Below are 22,484 nucleotides of genomic sequence, written 5' to 3'. Positions count from 1 at the left end.
AATCAGTCACACGGAAGCCTCCATGGTCTGTCATCAGTACCCTTCATCCCTCTCTCCCAGCCAAAGGCATCTCTTGCCTTCTGATCTAGGTGGGACTACTGGCCCTGGCGTATCTCCCACTTCCCCATGAATCCACTGACCGTGAGGTAAGGTCTCTGGTTAAGGGGCCATCTGCCAGAGATTGAGCACTGGCATGGGCAGAGCCTGCATGACCTGCCCCTTTCCCCATTCCCACAGCAGACTTTGCTCAGTCACTCCCAAGGAACTCCAGAGCCAATTGCTGCATGAGTGGACTGCGGCTGCTTGTAGCTACAAATATCCTCCATTCCGCTGCTCCCCTGAACTGGTTTCTCTCCACCTACCAGGTCCCGCTCACCAGTTCCTGCAGCCACTTATGAAATAACCATTCTGAGGCTTCATATTAATTAGACACTCTTTGACCTATTAGCTCAGGCTTCTTATTAACTAACTCTTACATCTTCAATTAACCAATTTCTATTATTTTATATTTTACCACAAGGCTCATGGTTTGTTACCTCTTGCTTCTTGGATGGCTACATGGTATCTGCCTGACTCTTGCCTTCTTTCCTCCTCTATCTCTGCTTGGATTTCCTGCCTTGCTATTTTCTGCTCTGCCATAGGCCAAAGCGTTTTCTTTATTAACCAATGGTAATAATACATATTCTCAGCATACAGAGGGGAATCCCACATCAACCACTCTGCGCTCACTGCCAGATTTTGGCTCCTCTTCCTTCCAAGGGGAGTCTTGTTGTGAAACTAGGTAACCCCCCACACACACACATACACACACAATCATTCCGTACACTGTCGATGGCAATACAGACACTCCAGGGTTTTAGGCTGTGCCCTTTCAAAGGCCTGACAGGAGAGGAGACTCAGAGTAAATGATGGAACAGCCAGACTGATTACTCTGGGCCTCTTTACTGCCCTTTCTCCCAGGTGGTCGGTAACTCTTAGTCTTGCCTTCATTTATTCCTTCATCCATGGGCTCAAGACACCAGTTGGGGATATTGTGGCTGATGCTACAGGTCTCACTTCATGCTCACAGAATATGCTGAAACTTTTCCTTCATAGGACTGGCCCTAATTCTGACCACACATTTGTGTGTGTGCGTGTCTGTGTGTGTGTGCACGCGCGTGCATTGAATGTCTATCTGTCTTAACCTAGACTGCAAGCTTCAAGAGGTCAGGGACCCTCTACAGCCTCTCTATCCATGTCCCCAGAATTCAGATGGAGCCGTGTGGAGAACAGGCCTTGGGAAACCTTCCTAAAGTCTGGAGCAAATGAATGATGATCAGTCGACCCCCTGAGGGAATAGGAACACAGCCACTGTATAGGGCAGATGAGCTGCTCTAAGAACCAGGCAGTTTGCCTCCAGCCACCACTTGGACAAGACGGCAGTGGACGGTATCTGCTGCCCCCCTTAAGATGTGGCCCCTCTACTCAGAATTTCTCTCTGAACGGCAGGACACCATCCTGACTGAAATGGAAGTGGAGAGTGACATCCATGAGTCTTCAGAAGACCTTGCGGAGGAGACCAAGGTGGGCCCCGTCACCCCCGAGTCCTTCGCCCAGCCAACTCGCATGGGGAGGCCCATGATCGAAGACCCTGCTGTGGATGTGGTCAAGAAGATCCTTCAGTGAGTGCCTATCACTGTGGCTCTGAGGCCCTCCTCCCTGGAGCACCTTGGGAGGTCTGCTCCAGGAGCCTGTGACCTCAGCCCAGAGGCTCCCCCTCTTAAACCTCAGTTACTCACCCAAATTCCTGAGCTCATGGTGAGACTTTTGGATGTTACCCAGGGTTTAGCCTGGGCTGTTGTCATGGCCACCTTGGAAAAGTTCACTTTCCTTCCCTTCGGTTTCAGAATTCCTCAGACAAAATTGGCAAGCGCATGTGATAAGGATCGCTCCCACACAGGTAGAAGCCCAGGCCTGTGGGTCTCAGAGAAGGTAGTGAGGGGGGAATTGGTGGCAGCTCCAGCCCACCGTCACCTCTTCTTCTCTGCTCTTGTCTTGGACACTTGTCATCCAAAGCCTTGAAGAAACGGTACCGGGGAGAAAAGTCTTTGAAAAAGGCCTTGGCCAGCTCCAGTGGCTCAGCAGGGAGGTGAGGAGGCAAGGTCATCTCTAATGTCCCCTTCACAGATGCCCTGGACCCACTTGTCCCCAGACAAAGGCCAGGTGGCCTGTCTTTTGCTCAAACTCTGGTCTCGGGTTCCGCTTACACTCTGGTTCAGGACCTTTGTGGGAAGGCGGTGGGAGCATTGCTAACACTGGCTTATTCTGGCCCGAGTTCCTCCTTAGTGGTGGATCACAGCTCCAACATGCTTGGACCTGGAGAAGTATCTGGGTGACTATCACTAGGATGATAGGTAGATCCCTGCCCTTCAATCTCCCCACAAATGGGGCAGCACTAGAAAGGGGGCAGACTGAGCCCAGCAGCTGGTGGGTTTCCTGGAACAACTTCACAGGTCCAGGGGGACTAGGACATGGTGCCTAAGTCCATGATCACCTGCTAAGCTCTGGAGAGGTCATCCATCACATGAGCCTCTGGCCACTAGCTCTAACCCGCATATCTTAGAGAAAGCAAATGACAGAAGTCAAATGGCTGAGTCAACTTTGGTCTCTGCTAAGCCTTGGATAGCATACGTTTTGTGTGTGTATGTGTGTGTGTGTGTTAATTATACCTTGTGTAAATGAATTCACAGCCAGCTAGAAGTGTTATATGATTATCCACTGACCCCATTGGCTTTCCTTGAGTCTTCATGGGAAACGGAGGATGTAATCTTCTAAACCTGACCACCCCTGACACTTGTCCTCTACCTGACCTTGGCTGGGACTCAGTGATAAATCCAAAGTTAAGGTTTTTTTTTTTTTTTTGTCAGAGAAATTGAAGAATGGGGAAGCATCTTGTAGAACTAAAATCCAGTCATCTTGCCCTATAGGCATTGCAGGTTCTCAGGCATTCCAGGCAGGGCCCAATGGGTACAGAACCATCCCACCCACACACGTGTGCACACTACAAAATACTGACCTTCTTCTGTCTGACAGCATGACACGACATACCAAGATCATCCGAGTTGACAAAAAGTACCAGATGCTCGGGGACAGGCCTCCTCCTCAGGCTGAGTAAGTACTGACATTGTTTCCCTGTAATGGAACCCTTTCCCCCTGTGAGAGCCCTTTCCCCCTGTGAGAACCCTTTCCCTCTGTGAGAACCCTTTCCCTCTGTGAGAATCCTTTCCCTCTGTGAGAACAGTGGAGAAGCAGGGAGGGTAAACTTACACATCAAGGTTGGTTTGTCTTAGCTTAATACATGTATTTGTTGAGAGACATTTTCACCAAAAGTTCACATTTTCCAAACTCAGTATTTCATGATGATAAGATACTTTTGAGGTTTGATGGATTTGCTTGTTTTTTGTTTGTTTGTTTGACTGTTTTCAGTTTTCCCACCCCACTGCTTCTTCTTTATTGGCACGTTAGTGATTAAAGCAAAAGCTAGTTTACTTTGGTAAACTTTCCGAGCAAATCAACAGAATCTCAAGTTGAAGATGTCAAAAGCCCTTGGAGAACACCAAGCTCTAGAGTAGAGCCCCACTCTCTCACTGAGGGCCCCCCTTACTCTTCTTAGCAAACTTTGACCCCCACGGGGGCTCTTACCTCTGGAGCTGAGGAAGGATGTCTAACCCACCGGGACTCAGGAGACACCTCATGTTGGCAGCTTGATATGCCCTCATCTTATGTGTATGACATCCTGTGCCACCCTCTCCCTGTTTCCTCTAGTTCTGTGCCATTTTAATTCCACAGAGAGGTGAATCCCCACAGTAGTCAAGACATAGAACTGTTCCACCCCACAAACACCTCCCTCTTACCCTTTCCTTCCCCACCCCAACACCGAGCAATCGGGAATTTGCTTGATGTTCCCCTGTAATTTGCCAGTTGGAGAATATCATACAAATGGACTTGCAGCACTTGACTTTCTCAGTGACAGCACAATGCCCCCAAGTCCCATCTTAAGCTCACTCTCCTACTATAACAGAATGTCTAAGGCTGTACAGTGTATAAACATCCAGAGATTTATTTCCTACTGTTGGGAAGGTTGGGAAGTTCAACGCAGAACTACCAGCATTCAGCCAGGCAGGGTGGTTCTTGCCTATAATCCTAGAACCCAGGGGCTAATGCATTAGGATCTCGAGTTTAGCCAGCCTAGGTTACATAACAAGGCCCTGTCTCCAAACATCTTTTCATTGGGGCCTCATTCCTGTGACAACTAAACCACACCCTGAGTTTCCAGTGCGTATTAGTTAGGGTTTACTATTGCTGTGAAGAGACACAATGACCAGAGCAGCTCTTATCAAGAAAACAGTTCATTGGGGGTGGCTCACTTACAGTTTCAGAGGTTCAGTCTTTTACGATCACGAAGGGGAGCATGTCAGCGTGCGGGCAGACGTGGGACTGGAGCTGAGAGTTCTGCACCTAGCAGGCAACAGGGAATCGACTGAACTGTCACACTGAGAGAAACTTGAGAAAAAGACCTCAAAACCTGCCCCCGCAGTGACACACTGGAACAGAAGGTGTGCCTTCCGGCCTCAAGGTCTGGATTAAAGGAGTGTGTCATCCAGCCTCCTCCAACAAGACCACACTTCTCCAACAAGGCCATGCCTCCTAATAGTGTCACTTCCTATGAGATTATGAAGGCCAAATACATTCAAACTGCACAACACTTGAACTTTATTTTTATTTCATGTGTGTGTTGTTTGCCTGGGTTATGTCTGCACTATGTGTATATAGGTGACCATCAAGGCCAAAAAGGGCACCAGATCCCCTGCAACTGGAGTTACAGATGGTTATGAGCTGCCATGTGGTGCTGGGAATCAAACCCAGGTCCTCTGGAAGAACAAGTGTTTTTAACCACTAAATCCATCTCTTTAGCCCCAGTCAGCTATTTCTATGCCTGACTTAAAGGCGTGATTTTTTTTTCCCTTCATCTCCTGGTGGTTGCCAGGACTTTTGTCTAACCTGTACTGTTTTTCTCTTAAACTCTAATAAAATTGTCCTTGAGTTAAAACAAAAAACACCCAAAAGAAGAAGCTGTTAGAAGCAAACACACAAGGGAAATGCTCAGCCTCACTGGGACACCAAGAGATGAGCAGAACAGGGGACAAACGCATTCCGTACTTCACCTGAGCCTCATTCACTACTAACCCACTAACCCAGGACTGCAAGAAAGTGGCCAATTTAGCCAGGGAAAGCAGATGCCCTGCACTGAGGGCAGAGGTTGTCAACAATCATCCTAGAAATTCCAGAAGCTATCAGCAGAGGCTAGTGGGAGCCATCAGAGGCAATCATCCACAAGTCTTCTTCACACCTTTCTCCCAGAGAGCTCATCCTCCTGCAAATGAAAAACTCCGCAAACAAAGATATTCTGCACGGCTTGTGCTGGGCAGTCAGTTGTTGCTTTGAACTGCTCTGTTCTGAAGCAAACGAAGCCCTACAGGAGACAGCAATGCACTCTCCGCAGGAAAGCACCCACTGGAGTTCTAAGTGAAGGCGGGCCTGAAAGACAGCATATTAACCAAAGGACAAATATCTTCTCAGCACTGGGACAAATGAGAGCCACACTCTCATTCAGTTGCAGAGATGGTTCACAGCCTCAGGCCCGTGTCGGTCACTGGTGGGACCACTTCGGGCAAAGCAGTGGTGGACAGATGTGATCTAGAAAGTGGGGAATATTATGACACGTACCGTCAGGTCCAAGGTCATGTGACGCTAGAAGGGAGTCCAGATTCAGCTCCTGACAGAATGTGATCTAGATGCCACTGTTTTTAGGGTTCATCCAGGATAAGTGGGGTCATCTCTCTGGAAGTTACTCACGGTTACACTCACCAATTGTTTGGTTGTTTGGGGTGCTGTTAGGAGTTCTCTCTGTCTATAATCTGACAGAGCTCCCCTGGGAAAGTAGAGTGTTGGGGGCCTTCATCAGCCTTTGAGAAATATGTGAAAGTTCCTGAAGGAACTTGATTGGTAGAATATCCTGTCACTCTCAAGCAAGGAAGTCTTCTAAGGATAAGATTCTGTGGGACTGGCAAAACGCGTTGCCTACTGTGCAAATAATAAAAAAAAAAGTCCCATGTAATACCTTGTTGCTGATTTTCTAGAAGATTGAGACAAAGCAAGCTCTCAGCCCCTCAGCACTGTCTCCCTCTCATCCATGCAATGCTTCTCATGCCAGTTGAAAATGGAGAAAAAACTCTGAAATTCCAAAAATCAAAGGATTGCAAACTGTGGTACATCTATATTTAATGGTCCTCCACAACCATGTAAGACCATATCCCAGCAGGGGGGCACTAAGTTTGATAAATGGACAGAGAATATGTGAAATCCATGTGAAGCTAGTTTGTGTCTGCTTTTAAGGAAAATCAGCTGGAGGAAATGCACTAAAAATGTTGGTGTTGATTTCACCTCATTTCAATATAATTGTAGCTCTTAAAAGTCCAATGGGTAAGTTTTGAAATGATAGACCATGGACCAGTGCACACAGATTTTAGGATCTGGCAAGTTGTACTACCTATGGGCAGCAGTCTCAGACACGTCAGAGTCATTGTGGAATATCAGTGTGTGTCCCGACTCCAGGCAATCTGAAGACGTTGGTTCTTCATCTCACTTTTGCTTTTAAAATAGTTGAGCTTATGGGGCACAAATATCCAACAGTCAGTAGAATTTTGCTTTGACGTGTCTTGTATGTGAACCACGGCCCTAGTGGCCAGGACCCTAACTTAGAATGAGTGGAGGAGGTGCCTGTCTGTGTCAGGGTTATGATTGCTGAGATGAAACACCACGACTAAAACCCATTTGGGGAGGGAAGCGTTGATTCACTCACAGTTCCATATCACAGTTCATCAAAGCAGCGAGGGCGGGAACTCAAGCAGGGCAGGAACCTGGAGGCAGGAGCTGATGCAGAGGCCACAGAGGGGTGCTGCTTACTGGCTTGCTCCCAGTGGCTTGACCAGCCTGCTTTCTTATAGAACGCAGGACCACCATCCCAGGGATGGCCCCACCCACAATGGGCTGGGCCCTCCGCTGTCAATCACTAATTAGGAAAATACTTTTATAGGCATGCCTGCAGCTGAGGCTCCCTCCTCTCGGGTGACTTGAACTTGTGTCAGATGGACGTAAAACTCCGCAGTACAGAGCCCTGTAGAGGGCTTACTCTTTGGCCTACTATGTTTAAACTTTGAATTTAGTTTTATTATCATTATGAGAGAGAGTGAGTGTGTGTGTGTGTGTGTGTGTGTGTGTGTGTGTGTGTGTGTTGGTTCTCTCCTGCCATGTTAGGCAGGGCCTCTCTTCTTGTTTCTGCTGTATCACGTGCTAATTTCAGGGTGACTCTCCAGTCTCTGACTTCCTTCTCGTGGGAGGAGTGCTGGGATTACAGACACCACTTTATCTGCTTTTTGTTGTTGTTGTTGTTTTGTATTTTAAACATGGATCATGGACTCAAAGTCAGGTCTCAGACCTGCTTGGCAATCAGTTTTACCCCTGATCCATCTCTCTAGCTTTGACGTATTCGTAACTAATCATTTTTGTTGTTATTGTTTCAGACAAGATTTCAGTAGTTCAGGCTGACCTGGAGCTCAAAGGTATCCAAGGACGACCTTGACCTCCTACTGGGATTAGGTGCAGGCTATCCTGACCGGCTCCTTATTTTTTCCAGAGTTCAGGGGCCAACCGATGCAGAGACCACCAGCGCCCCCTGCCGGACTTCTCCACCCCACGGTCTTCATTCAGAGTTAGAGTTTCTAGCGTATTAAAATGCTACCACCATGTGGATTTGCGCAGATAGGCGCTCATAAATGGGGACCGTGGACTGTGTGTGGTCGAGAGCTCCGTGGAGGAGGCACCAAGGGGAAAATGCGTCCTTGTTCATGGAAGCGAGAAGAAAATACTCGATTAGCTACTGTGCAAAGTCCCTCGTTAGCGGCCCATCAGCTATTTCTGATTCAGTAAATTTAAGTTTCATTTTTGTGGACTACGGCCTTCTGTTTATTCTGAGCTCACGCAGGAAATTCGGGAACCAGAGATATGTCCATCTAATAATCTCCCAATCAGTATTTTAAATACTTGATTTACAGTACAGTCTGCTGGGAGAGACAGAGATTAATTAGCCAGTCAAACCAATCAATCCCCAACCTACTGATTAGGGTGCCCCAGAGGAGTAGAGAGTATTAGAATCAGGCAATCGAGAATCGGTACAGAGCTAGAATCAGACCAAGAAAAAGGAACAAATGACAAATGGGACCAAGAAGTTCCACAGCTGCTTTTTTCCCTTCCTTCCTTCCTTCCTTCCTTCCTTCCTTCCTTCCTTCCTTCCTTCCTTTCTTTCTAATTGGGATGTTCAAACGGCAAGGTCCTGGGGCAGTAATGAGTAATTACTAGGAGTAGGGTCACTCCATTGGTCACTCCAAACACTCCATTGCTTGACTCTGTCTGTGATGCTGCATCTGTAAGAAGCACCTCAGAGATGTGCTTTGTTTGGGTTGCAGGGACTTCAGAGGTATCATCCTGACTCTCCTCTGGGACAGCAACGAGCACCTGCTCTTCGTGGTGGAGGTGAGAGCCATCTGCAGGCCCTTTGCCTGCCCCGGAAGCCCCTCCAGCCAGCCCCCTCCACCTTATGCAGTCTGTGGAGCAGGGCATTCTAAGATTCTACCCCCTCAAGACCCCAGATCGGTTCTCTTTGCTTCTTTTTGTTTTGTTTTTAATTTTTCCTCTTAGAAACTAAACCATCCAATGTGTGTTTGTTAATCAGCAAACAGTGCTTGGACACAGTTTGTATGTCAGCAGGTGAGCGTAGCGTGTCAAGAGGAAAAAAACCCAACCTCTGTCCCTAAGCGCCCCAGCAACCCAGACATGGTGGGTACCATGGTCCTGCTGCAGCCAGGGTTCAAATCCCAACAGGGAAGGGGCATGGGTGGGAAGAAATGAGGTAGTGACCCACCACCAGATGAGTTTCACACAGATGGCCAGCTCTGAGTAGCTCCCACCGTCTTTATACTTCAAAACAAGCATGTTTTTTCCATACTAACAAAGATGTTTTTCCTTTCCTCCAACGGCAACCTCCGGCAAAAACAAATATGTCAATTATGTTTTTTTCCCCTCATCTTTTACATCTAAACACCTTTTAAAGCAAGAACAACACCTATCATTTTGCTAACTTGGCCAAATACTGAGCCAGGTACATCCTGTATTTTCGAAGTCAAAAGGTGACCAACATAGGCACACATTCTCAAGAACAACAATACTGTCCAAAACATAACAAAGCCTATTTCCAGAAACGGGGCGATCTGTCAGAAGCTGCCTGCACACAGTTGGCTTGCGCTCCAACTGCCCACTGACTTCCGTCGTCTCCCATCCTGTCAGCACGGAATCAGAACAGTTCCCCAGGTCTGGAGTGGGAGCTGCTGTTTCCGGATAAGAAACCCAAGACGCATCAGTACCTAAAGAATTTTAGGGGGACATATTCAAGAAAAGATGGGGTTTCCGGGACTGATCAGCTCTGTCCCGTGAGTGGACTGGCACAGTGACACTAAGAACTGCTAAGAGGGTCCCTAATACTGTGTGAGAGAATAGACCGTAAAGGCTGTGCAGATCCAGAAGCACCTGAGCTGTCTCCAAAGTCCACCGGGCCTTGCCGAGTGAGATTGCTTCCCCAGGCTTTGCCTCATGGAGAACCATTGGAGAAACACTCATTTACTGATCCCAAACCACACAGCCCCCAACAGTGGGTCTAGCTGCATGCTGTTCTGCTCTGGCATGTCCCGGAACATACCCAGGCCTCCTGCCTGCCTTCCACAGGCTGGGTTCTGCCAGGCAGGGCTCCGGCTCATCTCTGTGGTCCACATCTTGTTGCTTCCTAGTAAGCACCCAGCCCTGTTCCAGTCTGAAATGCCATGGACTTGGGTCTCTAGGGCTAAATAGGAGTTGCCATTCACTCATTCAAGTAGCAACCTGGTCTGTTTGTAGCCATGCTTGGTGGGCCTGGGATGAGGACAGGGTCACGTGAGTAGAGGGGGAGTACATGTAGAGGTGTGAAGTCCAAGAAGGACTGCTGGGGCCACACACGGTCACCTCTCTCTGGCAGGATTTTTACCGCAAAGAGAAACGCCCAGTCACCAGGCCTGAATGCATGTACGAAAACTTTGACCAATGCGCCGAGCACATTGGCAAGAAGATCCTGGAATACCAGAATCAGGCGGACGAGTACCACAACTCCTGTCTCCTGGGTAAGTGCCATTCTGTTGGGAGGAGGCTGACAGGAGGAACACAAGGAGCAGGTCTGGCCAGGGGTGGACCTCAGTCCACCCTCCCTTTGGCTCCCTGAGGCCTTGTGAAAAGGCAGCCTCTTGGAGGTGAGAGAAAGCACTGTAAAATTTAACCGGGTCAAACATTTTTTGAAAGTTCATTGTTTTTTCAGAAATGTAGTTTGTTTCCCACTTTGTTTCTCGGAGCTGTCGTTCCGTTCACAGCCCGCCTGGCCTGTCCTAGCCTACCTGACCTCAGGGCCTTTGCTTTGAGGACAACCGTAGAGAATGGATCCCTCTGAGCTCGCTGGGAAAGGCTGTCTATGGCTTGGATTTCTCTCATTCTACAATCGCAGGCTATGACCAGTCATTCAGTGGCTTTTAGTTCATTTCCAGAGTTGTATAACTGCCACCACTGTCCATGTTAGGCCTCATCAACCTGACCCCTTCCAGACCCAAGCAAACAACATTCATGCCTGTCTGGAATTGTCCCCTCTGTCCTTTCATGGGATGGACTCGCGACTGTCCTCTTTCACTTTATGGGATGTTTTTGAGGTTATGCATGTTTTGGATTACGTGGTAGTTAAAAAAAACACAGAATAATATTCCTCTGTGCAGATTTATCACACTTCATTGGGCTCTGTTGTGTGATTTCAGAGGTAGCAAGGGAGGTGGGCGGGGGAGGATTAGGAGGTACCCAGACCTGGAGCCAAAACCCAGCCCTGTGATCTCCCAGCTGTATGACTTTGGCAAAATGATTCTACCTCTCTGGGCTTTCACATTCTTATCTGTCAGCTGGAGGAAGCAGCAACAGTTGCCATGGAAGGCTTCTTTGAGGATCAGTCCATCGCAGGCAATGACGGTCAGAGCCCCTGATTGTAGAATGAGAGAAATCTAAGCTGTGGACAGTGTTTCTCAGTGAGCTCAGAGTGGTCCATTCTCTACAGTTGTCCTCAGAGCAAAAGCCCTGTGGTCAGGTGGGCTTGAGAAGCACAGTAGACAGCGTTCCTGTCTTGTAGACGCCTAATCTGCTGGTGGAGACTTCTGTTCCCTTTGGCACAGCAGCCCAGCACCCTCTCTGTCTCCTCCTGAGGGCATACAAAGTGATAGAAACAGAATTAGGGGCATAAAATCTTTTAAAGTAGTCATGAAATATGAGATACACAAAAACCAAAAATTAAGTGAGAATAGAAATTATAATAAATGGACCAGAGACTGATCCTAGCTGCCGCCATAAATCCATGGGACCTCGAGCCTCCTCTTTTTTTTTTTTTTTAAGATTTTATTTATTTATTATGGATACAGTGTTCTACCTGCATGTTTGCCTGCATGCCAGAAGAGGGCACCAAATCTCACCATAGATAGTTGTGGTTACTGGGAATTGAACGCAGAACCTCTGGAAGAGCAGTCAGTGCCCTTCTGAGCCATCTCTCCAGTTCCAAGCCTCTTCTTTCATAGTCAGGGCATTATGGAAAGGAGGCACATGTGAAGACCACCCAAGGTGAGATGTTGCATGTAAAGCTAGGACCAAACAGGTCTCTGTCTGCAGAGCAGGGTGTTCGAGACTCAAATGCCTCACTCACGCCAGTGAGGCACAACCTCCCTGCCACACACACACACACACACACACATACACACTTTCAACTAGAATCAAACAACTCAGCAGAAACCTTGGTAATGGATGATGAAAACAAGATATTAAAAGCTCCACTGGGGATTCAGGGCAGAAGTTTAGCCCTGATGCTAAACCTGATTTGTATTTACCAAAACACAAATTTTATTTTATGGGAATCATTCAAAAGGATCTGAAACAGATCCTCCAGCTGCAAGCTCCCATTCTCTGACAGTGTCCAGAATTGGCTTCATACGGAGACATCCTTGAACCTCAAACCTGCCTTTGCCTCAGTCCCCTGACTCCCACACATAAAGTTCCCAAAGTACTCACTGTGGTTACAGATCACTTGGGGTCAGACACAGAAGGAGCCTCAGGCACAGCTAGCAGCAGGGTGGCACATACCTTCGATTCCAGCAGTAGGAAGGCTGAGACAGGGTTTCAAAGTCAAGGCTAGCCTGGGCTACATGGTAAGAGTGGGGGAAGAATGAGGGAAGAATAAAAAAGCGGTGGAAAGGGAAGGAGAGAGGAAGGGAGAGAGGGAAGGAGAGAAGAAGGGGGAGGCACTGGGCACAAAATAGAAAATGATGTGCTTATAGTTTAATAAAAGGGGAATCTGGAAACACGGGAGTAAGGCACTACAGAAATGGCCAACTAGATAACAAAGAGAATGAACTAGAACTTCCAAAAAGGAAACATTATGAGTTGACATTTTGAAATGATGAGCAGGTGTGCAGCCAGGTTTTACGTAGCTAGACGTGGAATTGGTGAACTGGAAGGCAGATACAGAGGAAAGATCCTGCAAGACAAAGTGATGAAAACGTGAGAGGTAAAGATACAGGAATGGCAGAGTAGGTCTGAGCCCATGACTGTTTGGAGGTACAGGAGAGGGGAGAGACAAAGTCGAGGCAATACCCAAAGAGGTCATTAGGTGGGACCTTGTCCAAGACAACACATTTTAAACACACTGTCCAGGATCCCTCTGAATTTGCCTAACCATCATTTTCCACCTTGGTCTGGCTGCAGATCTTCTTTTGATGGAGTAGCTCTTATCGTATTAGAGACCAATCTTTTTCCGATTTTTGGAGATATGGCCTCGACAACCTATGTCTCCTCTGTCCACTCCCTGAAATCCTACCCCCAATTTCTGCAGAATTGCGTGCCCAGGTGAGGAGATTCGAGGAGCTGCTGCCCCAGGTGTGTTGGCTGGTGGTAGAGAACTACAAGGAACAGCATTGGAACAAGTTCTGCGCGTCTATGAAGGAGATTCAGGAGCAGTTTGAGCAGCAGCAGAAACATCTAGAGAAGAAGAAGGTGAAGGTGCAGGGAGTTGAGAACAGAGGCAGGTCGGTCATAAGCAAGGCTAAGTCCAAGGGAAGAAGAGGAGCTAGGATTGGGGGTTGCTGGGGACAGGGGACACGGGTGAATTAGTAACCACGGCAGCACTTGTTGGCAGAAAGCATTCACCAAACTCTAGGCTGTGTTTGAGTCTTTGGTAGAGCCTTGGTCATTGAGATCAATGACAGCGCCACAGTGTTCCTTGGTGCTGTGGGATATGATTGGTGCTGATTTTGTTGAACTAAAGGTCCACATTCTGTTGGAGCAGGTGCTCAGCTCAGCCTCCTCTCCAACCCTCAACATTGGCACCAGCCACCCTCCCATCTTGTCCTCATCACCACTGAGTCCCTTTCTATGCTCGTGGAACCACAGGACATATTTGTCTGACTGTGGCCTTAGTTGACAGAGGACCTTGGTCCTGATTTCCAAGATTGACTCAAAACCTCTGCTTATGTGTGATTTGTTTGATTGAAGGATGAAAATGCCCGGAAGCTCCAGCTAAATCTCGGCCATCCCATATTTGCCCGGGAAATGGAGTCCCTAAACATTATGGAGGAGCTAAGACAGGAAGAGTGGGGCCAGGTGATCCATGCAAACCAGGAGAAGATGGAGGTGAGCACTGCTCTTCAGTCTCCATCCCAGATGCTGAGGTCCATACTTCCCTTCAGAAAGTTGACCTCAATGGTTGGCACTTGAGCCAGAGAACACAAAAGTGATAGGTCTTTTTGGTAGATGAACTGGCCCTTATGGGATGCTTACCTTACTTTGGTTTTGTCTCTTAGTTTGAGACAGGGTCTCTCTATATAGTCTTGGCTATTCTAGAACTCTCCATGTAGACCAGGCTGGCCTCGAACTCACAGAGTGCCCCCTGAGTGCTGTCATTAAAGGCATGGGCCACCACATCTGGCCATACTTTGACTCCTAAATTATTTACAAAAAAACTAGCAATTACCATTTTCTTCATGATCCATACCTACTTTTATTTTCTGTTTGGTGAATTGTCTGAGTATGTGCCTTGACCATTTCTGGATTGTGTGTGTGTTAGGGGGAAGATGTGTACACACACACACACACACACACACACACACACACACACACACACACGATGCGGAAGGCAGAGGTCAGTACAGGGTGTTGCTCCTCAGGAACAGTCAGACTGTTTTATGAGACAAAATCTCTCACTGAACCCAGAACTCACCAAGTAGGCTAGGCTGGTTGCCTCAGAAATCCCTGTCTCTCTTTCCTCAGTGCTAGAACTGTAACACATACCATCACACTCAGTCTTTTTTGTGAGTGTGGGGATTGAACTTAGGTCCTCATGCTTTTCTGGTAAGTACTTTCCCCTCTGAGCTATTTCTCCAACCCCTCTGAATTCTTTTTTAGTCTCATACCAGACCAGATGTTGGGAGAGGTCTCTGGGCTCCGAGGACCAGGTGCTAGTTAGCCCTGATGCCGTTGCTAAGGTAGTGCCGGGGAGGCCTTACCAGGAGACTCTCTACAAAGCCAAATCTACCCTCCCTCTGTCAGCCTGGTAGTGGAGATTTTGTTTATGAAGTCCATTTTCACTGTTTCTTCCAGGAATTTGCCAAGAAGTACAGCCGCTTCTTCATAGCAAGTCTGGCCTCCTTCACAGAGAAATTCCTGACACAGCTGGATGAAGTGGTCACCATTGACGACATCCAGGTTCCACGTGAGTGGTGCACCTGACTTACACCGTGGCCCTAGGGGACCATGGGGTGTAGGGTGGTTGGGGCTGAGGTGTGTTTACCGTCCCTCAGTCAGAGTAAAATAGTTTCTTCATTGAGTGGTATTCTGGCCCCAAGAATGATCTATAATAGCCACACTTGTGGCTTTGAATGAGTGAGTTTGAGTACATAGCTAACCTAAGTAACAAAAATAAATAATCAAGTTGCAAATAGATCAAGAGACAGCAAAAGCTTATCACACAGTGCTCAAAACATGCAGTTGGGGAAAGTCCCTGTGAGGCACATCTGGAGCTACTGATGGATAATCCTGGACAGAACAGGGTGGGGTCACAACCCATGCCCAAATCAGAACTGGTCTCCCATCCTAATAAGCCAAACTAAGAGGAAAGCAGAAAAAGGAAATTTATACAATGTGGTTACATTCAGGAGTGGGACTAAGAGATCCAGCAAGCCCCCCAAATCTATCTTCTGGATCCTAAAGTGAGGTCAAAGTTTAAATAGAGAGCCAAGTATATGAGCATCTAAGCAATCCAGGTCAAAATATGTTCCCACCCGCCACTGACCCGATAGTCAAGTTGAGAGGCACAAGTGTCTCTCTTAGAATCTCTTTGCTTCTCTCAGGCCAGTTATACCACCAAATACAAAACCAGATGGCAACAGATAGAGGTCAGTCAGTCAATCCGAAGCTCACAGCACGCAGCAGAAACTACCTGGGGGGTTTGAGGCTGAGACCTGAGACCTGAGGCTTTTCCTGCAGATGGGGGATGGGATTCCCTCTGGCTTCTCTTTCTCACCACAGCTGGTTTTATATGGTGGGGCCAACAGCGGTCACCTCTGGAAGGTATTCTCGAGGACATTATTCTTGGCCTGTTTTGCTGTTCTCTTCTATGTCACAGACTTTGGGGGGTAGAGGGCAGCCTATTTCCAGATAAATGACCTTGGAGGACACTTTGAGACAAACGTGCTTGGGTCTGAAATGGACATGAATGGCTGCTTCCAGAGCCAGCTCCTTAGGGAGGATAGGACACATGACAGTTTAGTAATTTAATGTACATCACAAGTGGACTGCTTGACTTTTACTAATTTTTTTAAAGATTTATTTATTCATTATGTATACAGTGTTCTGTCTGCGTGTGTGCCTGCAGGCCAGAAGAGGGCAGGGCACCAGATATTATTACAGATGGTTGTGAGCCACCATGTGGTTGCTGGGAACTGAGCTCAGGACCTCTGGAACAGCAGGCAGTGCTCTTAACCGCTGAGCCATCTCTCCAGCTCAACTTTTACTTATTTTCATCAAAAAACATATTTTTGACGAAAAAAGTAATGCCAACTGAATCAAAGAGCGAATATAAAAATAGCACCCTGGCAGGGGATATCATCACAGTTTTAGAGCTGGGCACCGTTTCTGAATATAGAATAAGACTCAATGGTCTTATTAAAGGAAATGATGGCACTTCTCTGGGCCAAGATTAAGACAAGAAGAAATAAAAGTCCAATATGGAAAGAAGCAACAAACCAGAAAAGTATTCCTCCTCACATCCTGTGAGTCAGAGAAAGACCAGTTCTCCCTGGGGTGCAAAGAACTCTCACAGGTCAGTCTTGAAAGAGTCAAAAACCAAACACAGGCATTTCCCAAGAGAAGCAGTTCCTGTGGCAGTGATAGCAAAAGACACTCAGCCCCTACAATGATAAACGTGGGCATAAGTGGGCTTGAGATAGCGCTGAATATTAAGAGTCTACCAGAAGCTTTCTGTCTCAAGATACTCTTGAAGTACCCATTAGTACACAAGATTCTCCTGCCTCAGCCTCCAGGTGTCTGGGATCATAGGCATATGTCTGTAGTTGGGTTTTTTGTTTGTTTGTTTGTTTTACTTTTTGCTTGCTTGGCTTATTTCTAGTCAGCTTTTCTTAACTTAAATTATCCCACCTACCTTTGAACTACATTTTTCCTCTGGGCTTTTGCCTTTCTCTACTCTATGTCTTTCTTGACTTCTTAACTCTGTTGCTTGTGGGCTGTGGGGCTGGGTGGCTGACCCCTGGAGTCCTTCTCTCCTCCTTTCCTCGCTCCTCCTCCTTCTTCTTTTTCTCCTTCTATTCATTCTCTCTGCCCGGCAGTTCCACCTATCCTTTCTCCTGCCCAGCTATTGGCTGTTCAGTTCTTTATTTGACCAATCAGGTGTTTTAGGCAGGCAAAGTAACACAGCTTCACAGAGTGAAACAAACGCAACAGAAAAGAATGCAACACACCTTTGCATTCTTAAACAAATGTTTCGCAGCATAAACAAATGTAACACATCTTAAAATAATATTCTACAACACACATCTTTGCATCATTAAACAAATATGCTTCAGCATAAAAGAATGTAACACATCTTTAAACAATATTCCACAACATACATCTAGTTAGCTTCTTGGTTTCAGTTCAGGGGCTAAACCATCAGGCCTGGTGGAGTAGAGGTTGTATGTGGATGGACGGTGGGAGGCATACACCTTAGGCTAGTCGCTCTAGTCACTCTCTTGAACAGTGCTCTATTGGTCTCTGTCTCACTCTGTACTCAGAGACCTACTCTCATTACCAGGAAAGCAGGTCAAAGGTGGATCCCCGGGCTAGACATCTGCTGAGCAGCCTTGACTGTTCCTTCCAGGGCGTGGCCTCCTATCTCTAAATATGACCACCGTGTCACGTCCTTGGTTCTCAAGTTGTCCCTGAGGTCACAGTCAGTAACACGCCTCTTTCCTGTCAGGGATGGAACCCCAAAAGCAGAAACTATCGATTCTCATACGGAGGAAGCTGGCCAGGCTCTGTCTGGAGGAAGAGAGTGAGAAGCCCCTGATTGAACGTGGGACCAGGTGAATGGTTGTGTACACTGTGGGTGGGGCAGGCTTGTGGGGAGGGACTCAGGCTCTAAACTCAGATGGACCTGGTACCCCTGGAGAGCCCATGATTTACAGGCTTCAGTTTCCTTCTCTGAAACAACCTAGGCTGTTTGAAGAGAAAGTTAGGTAGGTCACCCTGCACGTCCCGAGAACTCATAGCTACGGGTTCACATAAGAACCACCACAGGGGCCTGCAACGAAAAGGAGGCCTGTCCTGAGGGGAGGTACAGTCTGAAGCTGCTGCTAGCACTTTTAACCACGGCAGCTGTCTGGCTTGTGTAATGACAGCTGTCAAAGTTCCTGTGCCCCGGGTCTGTGAGCAGCGAGTCTCCCAACTGTGTTCTCCACAGACATTCCTACAGCCTTACAAGAAAAATGAGCCAGGAGCTCGTGACTGCTATCTGGATGGCAGTCTGATGAGGAAAGAAAGGCCCAGAAAGGGAAGAAACATAGACCTGGCATTTCCCTTTCTCGTACAGCAGGCCCCATGGCTGTGCACACTGTTAGGTGATCGCGAAAACAGAACTTAAAGACCCAAACAGGAAAAGTGTAGGGGACCTTTAACAAAGCCATCTAAATCCATGCTGATGGCCGAGTTTTCAAGCTGTGTATGGGGTGGCTGGCCAGCGATGAAGCCAAGCATGTTTGTCTGTAGGAAGTGGCCAGGAATCAAACCCAACGATATCACCATTCAAACCAAGATACTGACTCGGAGGACACCATCAATAACCACCTATAAGACCACTCTGGGCCACTTGGCCACCGTAGAAGCCAGAGATGCTGTGTACCTGGTGAGTCAGGGGCAGGCAGTATATCCCGGGGGGGACAAAGCAGCTTAGATTGGCTACCCTGGGAAGGAGGAAGTTTTATCCCACTGGGTACCCCAACACCTGGCCCATGGAGAAAATAGCGCATGCCGGCATGCCCCAGAGCTGCAGGTCTCAACTCTCTACAGGCACAAGGACACATGCCAGGGGCTGTGTCCATCTCTTAGACTAGCATGGTGACTGAGGTGTGAACCCTGTGTGAACCCAGCTGAGAGATACCTCACCTAGTGGTCGTGGAGAGAGGTTTTGTGGAAAGACAGCAGACTTAGAAGGAAGATAGACACAGCAACACCCATAGCCGTGGGAGTGCACTGGGGGTGCAATAGCAGGAACAGCCGAAGCCACCAGGTGCTAACTAGGACCTCCTGTTCTCCACATGAGGCATCCTGCCACATCCTCTCCAGATGCTGAGGGTGTAGACTCTCCCCCATTTCACTGACAAGGACCACAGTATCTGAGGATGCTCGCTTCTCTACACCACTCCCGGATGAGCAGAGTCAGGGTTCGATCCCCGCTGGTAGGCTGTGGGGCTGACCTGATGAGGCTTCATCCAAATGCCACCTGCAGTATACCTGAAAGTATGGGCACCTTGGTCCCGGTGCCCATGGAGAAATCTAGTCCTATCCATGTATCCACTGGTCCTGGGGAAAGCCTGAAGTGCCCAGTGCTGGTGTGTCCCCAGATGCTACTCCAGGTCCTAGTGGAGGGAAAGACTCTCTCTGCTGAATTCAGTGAGGGGTGGAGACCCAGGTCTCAGCCTTCTGAAGAAGCCAGCAAACCCATGAAAGCTCCATACAGGACAGTAGTCAGGAATGTCCACGTTCCAGAACCAGAGACACTTGGATCTCTGTCCCTGCTCAACTTCTCTTGAGCTGGGTGGCCACAGGGTTCCATATCTCAGTCTTCCCAAAGGTAAGGTAGGAGAATAACCCCACCTCCCTGAGAGCTTGTGGGGTGAATTCCCAAGAAATGGCTTGTAGGAGGGCCAGGAGCTGCTTGCTGTGGTCCCAGAGCTCAGGGCTCCCAAATCCGTGAGGGCAGGAGTCCCCATGGGCCTTCCTCTTGCTTCCCTTCAGAAATACCTGGCCCTGTTTGACAAAGAACTGAAGAATATCCAGAACCATTTCAAGACACTGGAGCTGGAGGCTCTGCACTGGAAGGAGAGCTGGAAGCGCTCCCTTGACACCATCCGGACCCTGTACTCCTGCCATCCTTCTCATGAGAAGCACCTCAAATAAAGCCTTTGTCTCTGCCCCCTGCCCATCTGTCTGCCATCCTTCCCAGACCCTCAGAGAAAGCCTTCATCTCTGCCCCCTCTCCATCTGTCTGCAACTCTACATCACCAGCACTGTAGTCTCATCAGAGACATGGACACTTTCAATAAAGAAGACTGATGGAAACTGGGGTTCACATGGTTAGCAGGGTTGGTAGGTGGGTACCAGGACCCAATCACTTAAAACAGATACCAGAATGTCAAAGGAAGCAGCATCCAGAAGCATGTTCAGGGCTTCATTTCACTTTCTGGATGGAGACTGGATAAGACTGTCTGGCATTCAGACCAGGAGGTGTCGGGGGTCTGCCTGGCCTTCACTGTGGGTGATCCCCACCACTAGAAAGCCTGTTACTGGGGCTGGAGAGATGGCTCAGTGGTTAAGAGCACCTCTTCCAGAGGACCCAGACTGGGTTCCAGCACTCACACTGGGTAGCTTACAACCACCTATAACTCCAGCTTTAGAGGCTCCAGTGCACCCTTCTGGCCTTTGTAGGTACCTGTACGCACACACACACACACACACACACACACACACACACACACACACACACACGTGCTAATAGGGAAATCTATGAGATTTAGGGTACCTTCTCCAAATGGCCACAGGCTTCAATGGTGAGAGTATCTGTAGAAAAAATTTCTCAATCTAGATTTTCCCAGTTGCAGAACCTTGAAAACACAGATGCAGGGCCAGTAAGATGGCCCAGTGGGTAAGGATGCTTGCCTTATGACCTGAGTTTGATCCCTGGAACTCATGTGGTAGAAGGAGAGAACTGACTTGTACAAGTAGTCCTCTGACATTCACATACACAGTAAATACATATACATACATACATACATACATACATACATACTGTGTCAAAGCAAAGAAAACAAAAAACTAAGCACGCTGCAGTCAAGCATCTTGCTCCCCTGAGGCTCTCTGGTCAAGTGGGATGCATAGGCAGGGCACTGTCTATAGAACGTGCTGATCTATTTTCCAAAGTTGGAAGAGCTATGATGCAGGAGAATTGTCTGTATTCTGTCAATCATATTTTAATAAAACTCTGATTGGCCAGGCGGCAGTATAGGCGGGAAAACCAGACAGGAAGTAGAGGTGATGCAATGAGAACAGGAGAATTCTGGGAAACAGGGAGGATCCTCTGCCATTCCTATGCAGACCACCGAAGAGACAGCATGTAACCTGCCCAACTGGAAAAGGTACTGAGCCATTATGGCTAACATAGATAATGATAATGGATTAATATAAGTTACAAGGACTAATAAGAAGCCTGACCTAATGAGCCAATCAGTTTATAACCTTATGGAGTCCTATGTGTGATTTTCCTTTGGGGCTTGCCAGCTATGGGGTACTGGGCAGGATGAAAACCCCAACAAGCCGGCCCCCTCATGTTACAGAGCTACTGTAATCTCTCACCAGGAAGTGAGGTCACTTCTTCAGGGTTCCATTACCTGAGTTCTTCCTTTAATAAGACCTACGAAGATCCTCCCACCTAGTAACCTCACCTTCTTCCCTTGTGTCTTCCTTGACTGTACATAGTCACTTCCATTGAGAACATCTGGGCGCCTCCACAGCGGCAGGGCTGGGGAAACTGAGCAGGGGACTCTAGAATCTTCTTTCCAGTTAGTTCATTCTACCTCTCAGATCTCCCATATCCAGACTGGTGCGGGGGGGGGGGGGGGGGCTTGTTCTAGGTATGCTTCCAGAAGCTACCATTAGGTGGATGTGCAATAATATAAAATCTGTGCCTTGGTGTCCCAGGCAGCACCTACACAGACTTGGAATGGGAGGAATAATGGGAATACAATTCAAAACCTGCCTGGGGCTGGGCAGTGTTGGTGCACACCTTTAATCCCAGCACTCAGGTGGCAGAGGCAGGCAGATCTCTTGGAGTTTGAGGCCACCCTAGTCTACAAAGAAGGTTCCACGACAACCAGGGTTGTTACATAGAGAAACTGAGCTCTAGAATCTTCTTTCCAGTTAGTTCATTCTACCTCTCAGATTCCCCGTATCCAGACTGGCGCTCAAAAAAACCTGTCTCAAAAAACCAAACAAAAAGCACCTGCCTGGGTCCCACCCTGTGATACCGCCCTGCTTTCTTTTGTGTCCTGCTTGTCCAGTTTGGGCAGCATATTGACAGCAGTTGAGGCAAGGGAGATTTCCTGCCCAGTGTCTAGTTTTGCCACAAAGAAAACAAACTCCATATGGAGGTTCTTCAATGCCCAACATTCTTTTCTGAAGTGCTGCCAGGAGCAGATGTATCTCACTGTAATGAAAAACCTTGTGTTCTTAAAACATTTTAAATGCCACATTCTGTCGTGTTTGGAGACAATATCTATTTAAGATATAGCTATCTCTGCTTGACCTTGAAAACATATCTAACATGACTCTGTGAGTTTGATTGTTATAGATGACTAACTACTAACCTGCCTTATTATTCTAAATATCTTTCAAGGACTAAAATTTTACATTATATTTATAAATGAACTGTATAGGTACAATATCTTAAAAAGAGTAGAAACATATAT

The 22,484-nt window shown here is 47.7% G+C and overlaps 1 protein-coding gene across 1 annotated transcript in view; it reads left to right on the top strand.

Annotated features, from left to right (window-relative positions):
- Ccdc180 (coiled-coil domain containing 180) overlaps nt 1–19,941 on the top strand; it is a 60,987-nt gene extending 41,046 nt beyond the window's left edge. The window contains exons 27-38 of the mRNA XM_048420515.3: nt 1,489–1,661; nt 1,887–1,939; nt 2,056–2,128; nt 3,073–3,150; nt 8,565–8,631; nt 10,163–10,304; nt 13,088–13,248; nt 13,747–13,884; nt 14,851–14,962; nt 17,723–17,828; nt 18,511–18,646; nt 19,759–19,941. Coding sequence (XP_048276472.1) covers nt 1,489–1,661; nt 1,887–1,939; nt 2,056–2,128; nt 3,073–3,150; nt 8,565–8,631; nt 10,163–10,304; nt 13,088–13,248; nt 13,747–13,884; nt 14,851–14,962; nt 17,723–17,828; nt 18,511–18,646; nt 19,759–19,920 — 1,401 coding nt within the window. The 3' untranslated portion in view covers nt 19,921–19,941. The remainder of the gene's footprint in view (nt 1–1,488; nt 1,662–1,886; nt 1,940–2,055; nt 2,129–3,072; nt 3,151–8,564; nt 8,632–10,162; nt 10,305–13,087; nt 13,249–13,746; nt 13,885–14,850; nt 14,963–17,722; nt 17,829–18,510; nt 18,647–19,758) is intronic.
- The last annotated feature ends 2,543 nt before the right edge of the window (nt 19,942–22,484 follow it).

The sequence above is a fragment of the Myodes glareolus genome, chromosome 16 (genome assembly GCF_982192425.1).
Source record: "Myodes glareolus chromosome 16, mMyoGla1.1, whole genome shotgun sequence".
Classification (NCBI taxonomy): Eukaryota; Metazoa; Chordata; class Mammalia; order Rodentia; family Cricetidae; genus Myodes; species Myodes glareolus.
This window is presented reverse-complemented; position numbering and strand designations above follow the sequence as displayed.